At 41.2% G+C, this 8,186-nt stretch overlaps 1 protein-coding gene across 1 annotated transcript; it reads left to right on the top strand.

Annotated features, from left to right (window-relative positions):
- Positions 1 to 1,136: 1,136 nt before the first annotated feature.
- Positions 1,137 to 2,356, top strand: LOC103666128 (olfactory receptor 10W1-like). The gene has a single exon (XM_008694156.2). The coding sequence runs from the start codon at positions 1,412 to 1,414 to the stop codon at positions 2,354 to 2,356; it is 945 nt and encodes a 314-aa protein (XP_008692378.2). The 5' UTR covers positions 1,137 to 1,411.
- Positions 2,357 to 8,186: the final 5,830 nt, after the last annotated feature.

Raw genomic sequence — 8,186 nt, 5'->3', positions numbered from 1 at the left:
GCGGTAGTTACTTTACATAATGATCTCTTTTAATCCAAACACAACCCTCAGAACCAGGTATAATTATTATTCCTATTTCTCAGATAAAGAAGTTAGGACTCTGAGAAATATATGTTGCCTAGCATCCCAGAGCCAGGACTTGGGATTATACAAACCACATCATTTAATTTCAAAACTGATCCCACACACTGATGCACTGCCCCTACTCCTCATGTTTTAATAAAATGTTGAATATGACAGATGACATTAGAAATCATTCAGAACGTGATTGAAGGTCAGAACAGGAGAAGAGAATGAATAGGAGTTCGCGCTCTACGTGCTCTGAATGTTTGTGACAGTCTAATTACGTTTCTCCCTAAGTTTGCGACACAGAGCTGGGTCCATGTGGATGATCTGTCCTGGAGTGCTGCTTCTGGATTAAGATTTTTCTTTAAAGCTCTTCATAAATAATTAAGGTTGAAATTAGGCAAATTGAAACAAGATCACAAGTCCCCTCTTTTCCTTCTTGAACATGAGTTGATCTTGGGAAAACAGTAGAATAGATGCCCTTTGTGAGTTATGTCTGTTCATTCCAAGGTTTTCAAAGAAGCAAGAAATCCAGGAAGTTGGATTTCCCTCTAGCCCCTTAGAGGAGAAGAAAAATAGATAGAGACTGACAGTCTTTCTTATTCATCCCCAAACTCACAGGAAGGAATCTCAGCTCTCCAACAGCTCATGATCACATATTTCCCCATACCACCACAAGCCAGGAGGAGCCCTATGATAAAACTCCCCATTTCCTCAAGTCCTGCTATCTCCTGATTACTTATGGAGAGAGAAACCAGGAGACGGAAGGTTTTGTTTCTGAGGCTCATCCCTGATACTGTTGATCTCAGACCTATGTGAGCTCTTTGTCCAAGGGCCTAGTTTTCTTTCTTCCTTTTCCATCATATGACTAGGTTTCAGTGTTACATCCATATATGTGTGAGTCAATACCTCACGAAGCATTGTGTGTCCACAAATATATGAATGAATGAGTGAATGAATGAATAGCTTCTACCTCTCACCGTCATGACCCCTCCTTTCAAGAACTCTCTGATACATTCTTGCGAATTTACTGAAAGCATTAATTTTCATTCCACGTCCACTAAAAATCATTTTGAAGACCATAAACTTCCTCTGCCTCATTTTCTCAAAAGATTCTTACACAATTTAGGCCAACTCTTGGCACTTAGAAATTAAGTTATAGATACTTATGTGAAGAGACTTGATAAAAGAGGAGCAAAAGAGAGAAATTAGATCTAATAATTCTCTGTTTCTAACTCCAGACCTGCTTAGATTAGATCATGGCTCAAAATGTGAACTAATATATCGTTGGTCCAATGTTTCCTCCTGTCTTTGTAACTCTCCGCAGAGAAAATCTGTTCACTCAATGATCTGGAGAAATCACTCACTGTTGATGGAATTTGTGTTCCTGGCCTATCCCTCCCAACCAGAGCTCCGTGCCTTGTCCTTCCTTGGCGTCAGCCTAGTTTATACCTTGATCATCAGTGGGAATGTGCTAATTATAATGGCCATCCAGACAGAAGCCCGCCTACACACACCCATGTACTATTTCCTGGGCAGCCTCTCAGGAGTAGAAGTCTGCTACACGGCTGTGGTGGTGCCCCACATCCTGGCCAACACCCTACAGTCAGAGAAGACCATCACCCTCCTGGGCTGCGCCATTCAGATGATCTTCCTCATTGGGCTTGGCAGTGCTGATTGCTTCCTCTTGGCCGTCATGGCCTATGATCGCTATGTTGCCATTTGCCATCCCTTGCAGTACCCTCTCACCATGACTTTAACTCTCTGTGGCCGTTTGGTCATGGCCTCTGTGGTCATTGGCTTGTTCCTGTCCATACAACTGGTGGCTTTCATCTTCTCTCTGCCATTCTGCCGGACTCGCACTATCGAGCACTTCTTTTGTGATGCCCCACCAGTGATGCGGCTTGTTTGTGCCAACAGCCACATCCATGAGCTGTCAGTGCTCGTGGCAGCCACACTGGCCATTGCCATCCCTTTCTTCTTCATTGCCACCTCCTATGTCTTCATTGTGGCTGCCGTGCTCAAGATCCACTCAGCAGCTGGGCGTCACCGGGCCTTCTCCACCTGCTCCTCCCACCTGTCTGTGGTCCTGCTGCAGTACGGCTGCTGTGCCTTCATGTACTTGCGCCCCAGCTCCAGCTACTACCCCAAGCAAGATCAGTTCATCTCACTGGTGTACACACTGGGAACTCCAGTGCTCAACCCACTTATCTACACCCTGAGGAACAGCGACATGAAGGGGACCCTGGGGAGACTGCTTACCAGGAATTGCCTCTCCCAGAACAACTAGGGGAGCGTCCAACCTTCAGGCAAGGGTTTGATTCCGGCTCATGCAAATCTCCATGTAACTGGGATTTCTCCCAGAAAATGCTAAGAGTAATCTTTTAAAAATGGCATAAACTATCTGGATATCATTTAGCTACATGTATCAGAGACCTTTAAAATGCTTCTACTATTTCACTCAGTAATTCTCTTCTAGAAAGGAAATTAACTAATGAGCATAACAATGAAAGTGAGAAGTATAACACTGCATCTCAGGTATCAGCTGGAAAGGCATGGCTCATTCAATAAATTTTGACTGAAAAAAATAATAATAGGATTATATATAGAAATCTGAGTAAAGGAACCAATACGGTGGCAACACATTTCATCCTAGCAGTCGCAAGAAGCCACGATCATTCCTAGACCTCACAGACGCAAGAGGGTACAGTATTATCAGAGACCTGTAAGAGCTAGGTTTATGGAGAGAAAACACTTGGTAGGAACTGTGGCTTTGGGGGGAAGAAGCAACAGTTGACAGAACTACGGCCAAGCAAGGAGAGAGCAGGGAGATAAATACCCCAACCTCTCTCTGTTTGTACCCTCCCAACTTGTGCCCTGTTTCCCATTGGCCAAACCCAACTGGAAGCAAGAGGGAAGTGTGGACTGAATGATTCAGTTCTCAGAAATTAGCCTTTTGGAGCAAGACAAGCCAGAGAAGGACCTTGAGGGTTACGGGCAAACAGAGCATAACCAGAAAAAGATTGTTTCTTATGTAGTATTTTGTGTAGAAATGAAAGTATGTTAACCATCCAATTTCCCCATAATAAAGTATTGGCTAAACAACTGATGTATGAAAGAATATTGTTCACACCCTCTGGCCCCTGATGCATGTCCTCCAAAGAAGCCTTATTTTCTGGGAAGAATAAAAGCAGCTTTCATGCTCATTCACCTTACTGAATTCCTGTCTTCCTGGTAATATTTTGTTATCTTGTCAGCCATTCGGGGTTTTTAAGGAGATGATTTTTTGTGTGCGTCTTTTTTAATATTCTCTCTGTCATCTAGCGTTTTAGGTATAATTGACTTCTCAGTAACAAGTTCATTTATCAGTGATTTGCTAAAGTCAATAATCCCTAATTAGTTATATCATTAAAGCAGTGGCGATCGTGCAGGTTTACAGATAGGCAATGAAGAAGGTTTGTGGGACAGCACAGACCCTGGGTTTGCCTCTTTCTACCTGTGTGGCCAGGAAAAAAATCACTTAAACCCTCTGTGCCTTGACTTTAATTTCAATCAAATGGAGACTACAATAAACCAATCATTTAAGGATCAAATGAATTAACATGGGTTTTATAGTAAGCCCTATAACCATGATATCAATTATTATTGTATTACTCTTGCTACTACTATTACTATCATTATTTGGGGTACACAGTGGTAAAATAAAGGAAAAGAATTGGGGAGACTATGTTCACAGGTGATGTTATGAGCAGTTCCTCCAGCATCTTCTCTACACTCCCTTGGAATGTTCTGCCGAGCTCATCAAAGAGAGTTTAGCTCCACACCATTTTCAGCCTTGAGGGGATTAACAGTAACAATGAAAGGTAAATTTACCTGAGAGATTCCTTCTCTTTGAGATTTCCCAAAAATATAAGCCATTTAAGGTACTTTGAGGTGGGAGAATCGTATTTTAATTTGTAATTTCTCTAGTAGTAAAGAGTGTAATGATTTTAAAGGAAACCTTTCCCAGTCTACCTAAACCTATTGAAATGATGAACAAAACACATATATTGTAGTCAGTTTGGGCTGCTATAACAGCGTACTGTAGGCCGGGGGGTGGGGACTTAGACAGTAGCACCCAACTCTTGGTTTTGGCTCAGGTCATGATCTGAGGGTTAGGAGATGGAGCCCCACGTCAGGCTTCACACTCTGCAGGGGATTGGCTTGAGGAGTCTCTCTGCCTCATCCTCTGCCCCTCCCCCTGCTCACATGCATGTGTTCTCTTTCTCTAAAATAAATAAATAAATAAAATCTTTAAAAAACAACAACTACGTTAAGGTCTCCGTAAACATGAAGCAAAGAAAACTTAGAGTTGTTAGTAAAGATTGAAGCCATAAGACCTACGGGCAAACTGAGATTTTCATGCCACTGACCTACTAAAGTATCAGTTAATTGTTGATATAAAGCAAACCGCTCCACACTTCAGTTGTTTGAAACAATAACTACTTACTAATTTTCACGACTATGCGGTGCGCTTTGGCTGGGCTCAACAGAATGGCTCTTGTGTTCTGTGCTTTTAGGGTCACAAATTGTTGCATTCAGCTGGAACTTTGGCTGGGGCTGAATTATCTAAGATAGCTTCATTCACATCGTTGATGTTTTGTGTGTTGGTTTCACCTTCCTCTTTCTCCACACGGTGTTTCACCATTCAGGAGTCCCGCACAAGCTTCTTTATATGGCGTGCGGATCCAAAGATTGAAAGTGGAATCTACAAGCGTGCCTGGGTGGCTCAGTCCGTTACGCATCTGTCTTCAGGCGTCTGCTTCTCCTTCTCCCTCTGTACTCTCTCTCTCAAGTAAATAAATAAAATCTTTTTTAAAATCTTTAAAAATATTTAAAAAATAAAATGGAAGCTACAAATGTCTTGTGGCTATGCTGCAAGTCCTAGAACTTCATTTCTGCTCCATTTCATCTTGGAGGAGGAGGATGGTGGTGAGGATGAGAATGATGATGATGGTGATAACGATGATGATGGTGATGATGATAACCAACCCCTACATGATCGCTTACATGGTTTGATTCATTTAACCTTTCCAAAACCTTAGGAGAGGAATATCATTATTACCCTCAGTTCACAGATAAGGGAACTGATGCACAGAAAGTTTAAATTGCTATCCAAGGTAAACAAACAAGCAAACAACAATGGTAAGAAGCATAACCTGAATCAAACCCAGGCAATATCGCTTCTGAGGCCATACATTTAATCAAATATGGTCTAATGCTCTTCCCAGAACAGTAAGTGCTCAGTGCCCAGTGCCCAGTGAAACAAACAGCAAGGAGGCTGTGTTACTTGAGACATGGAGTGAAACAGAGAGCGAGAAAGGGTGGTATCAAGAGAGGGTGGTATGGTGGAGGACAGGAGAAAATATGGCATGAGATAAGATAAGAAATTACACACAGTCAAAATCATGGAGCAATTTATAGACCATAGTAAGAACTTTGATTTTACCCTAAGTGCAAGGCCACCAAACAGATTTGAACAAAATGGTGGCATTGTCAGCCTTGCATTTGAAGTGACTCACTGTGCCTACAGAGTGGAAAATCTGCTATTTTAGAGGAAAGAGGGGATCAGAGTCTTGTCAGGCATCTATTATAATAATCTAGGCAAGTAATCATATTTTGGATGTCTTCTGAAAGTAAAGCCAATAGAATTTTATACAGACTGGACATGAGGAGTGAGTGGAAGAGGGGAGTCAAGGATGACTCTAAATTTTTTTGACCTATAAAAGTGGAATAATGAGATGCCATTTACTAAAACTGAGAATCCTACAAGAAAATAAAATTTAGTGCAGAAAATCAAGAATTGTGTTTTGGGTATGTTGCATTTGAAAAATATTTTGGATATCTAGATCAGAAGAAAGGTGGTTGGTACCATCATAAATTCACAATGATTGACATGTGGATGGTACTTCATTAAGCCTCCCTGTCCTTATTTTCATCGTCCTCACTCTCCTTGGCTGGATTCTCTTTATTGTCCTGACACCCAAATGTCAGTGCACCCCAGGGCTCAGTCCTCGGTCTTCTTCTTTCTGACTTCGGTCACCTCTTAAAGTAATCTCACTTGATACCATGGTTTTAATATATTTGTAAATTCATATATATTTAAAATTACTACTATTGTCTGGCATCGATTAATCATTCAGAAATTATTAGCAATGTTATTATCTATTATCACTGCACTGCAGCCGCGGACCACAGCAGACTTCATGATATTAAGCTTGGACCAGTTTGTCATTGCAATTGCTGTGGAGTGTGCTTGATTATGTAGTATTGATCTTATTGTGGCTGATTCTACTGAACTCCAGAAACTGTGACTTTATCAAGAAGTCCCCATAAAAGGCAAATAAGTCTGTAAAGATCACTGATATCGAATTTACCATAATTGAGTTAATTAGATACCATCGTTGGCAAATATGATGCATGAACTTTTCATAGCTGATTTCTACAGAACTTTTCCTGATGTTTTAAAAAGACACCTGCTACACTTTAAAAATACTTATCATGGTTCTAAAAGAATTTTATTATGGTAAGAACACAACATGAAATTTATCCCCTTAAGAAATGTGAAGTGTATCACACATCATAATTACCTTCTAAATCACACAAAAATATCCATGAAAATTGAGCAAAGGGGCAGTAAGAAAGTATATGGGATGACTAGAGGAATCAAATAATCTAAATTAGCTATATATTTTTTTTTAAAGATTTTATTTATTTATCTGACAGAGATAGAGACAGCCAGCGAGAGAGGGAACACAAGCAGGGGGAGTGGGAGAGGAAGAAGCAGGCTCATAACGGAGGAGCCTGATGTGGGACTCGATCCCATAACGCTGGGATCACACCCTGAGCCGAAGGCAGACGCTTAACCGCTGTGCCACCCAGGCGCCCCTGAATTAGCTATATATTTATCTGAAGTAGTAAAAAATAAAATAAAAACACACTAAATGTCCAATATTAGGGAATAGTTTAATAAACTGGAACATCAATACTACTAAGTAGTCACAAAAAGTTATGAGTGAACATGACATTTAAAAAGGAATTTAGGGGCACCTGGGTGGCTCCTGATTTCAGTTCACATCATGATCTCAGGGTCCTAGGATCAAGGCCAGGTCAGCCTCCACACTCAGCAGGGAGTCTGCTTGAAGATTCTCTCTTCCCTCTTCCTCTGTCCTCCTTTCATGCATGCTGTCTCTCTCTCTCTCTCTCTCTAAAATAAATAGATAAATCTTTTTAGAAAGAAAGAGAGGGAGGGAGGAAAAGAGGAGAGGAGAGGAGAGGAGAGGAGAGGGGAGGAGAGGAGAGGAGAGGAGAAAGAAAGAAAGAAAGAAAGAAAGAAAGAAAGAAAGAAAGAAAGAAAGAGAGAGAGAGAAAGAAAGAAAGAAAAGAAGGAAGAAAGAAGGAAGGAAAGAGAGAAAGAAAAGAATGAAAGAAAGGGACATTTATAACCTACTGTTACTTGGAACTATTGCAAGAGTATAAAATCTGTTCTAGGAATGAGGTCATCTGAACAAATAAATGAATCTGTGTGGGAGAAAAAAGGAAAACACATCTGAAGACAGCCTCCATAAGCATTTACCCACCCATTCAGTTACAAGAACCTGCACAGACTTAATTGTCCATTGCTGTGAATATAAAGGGCAAGCTGTCTTCATTCACATGGACTCTAGATATTTTGGAGTTTCATGGATTAATTTAACTTGCTTATTTTGGCTCCAGGGAAGACCTTTTCATGTGAAGTTGCCTCTGCCCTAAGCTTTCTCTTCTCTTCTCCTGGCTGGTGTGTCGTTTCATAGACTAGTTGAACTCCTCGCAGAGGCCTTCCCAGAACGCCAAGTAAGTAGCCCCTGCACCCAACTTGTCTACAACATCGCTCTCCTTCACTCTCTCTCCCATTGTCCTTACCCTTCTGTGCTTCTTTTCTAGAACACCCACCCCTCCAGCACACTATTAAATGTGCTTATTCTTATTTAGTGCTTATGATCTGCCTTCCTCACTCTGAGAACACAATCTCCATGAGGACAAAATTGTTGTCTGCTTTGTACCCTGAAGCATCTCCAGCATTGAAAGTAGGGCCTGGCTGA

The sequence above is a fragment of the Ursus maritimus genome, unplaced genomic scaffold, assembly GCF_017311325.1.
Source record: "Ursus maritimus isolate PB19 unplaced genomic scaffold, ASM1731132v1 scaffold_23, whole genome shotgun sequence".
NCBI lineage: Eukaryota > Metazoa > Chordata > Mammalia > Carnivora > Ursidae > Ursus > Ursus maritimus.
The sequence above is the reverse complement of the archived record's forward strand: the minus strand, read 5'-3'. Positions and strand labels throughout refer to the sequence as shown.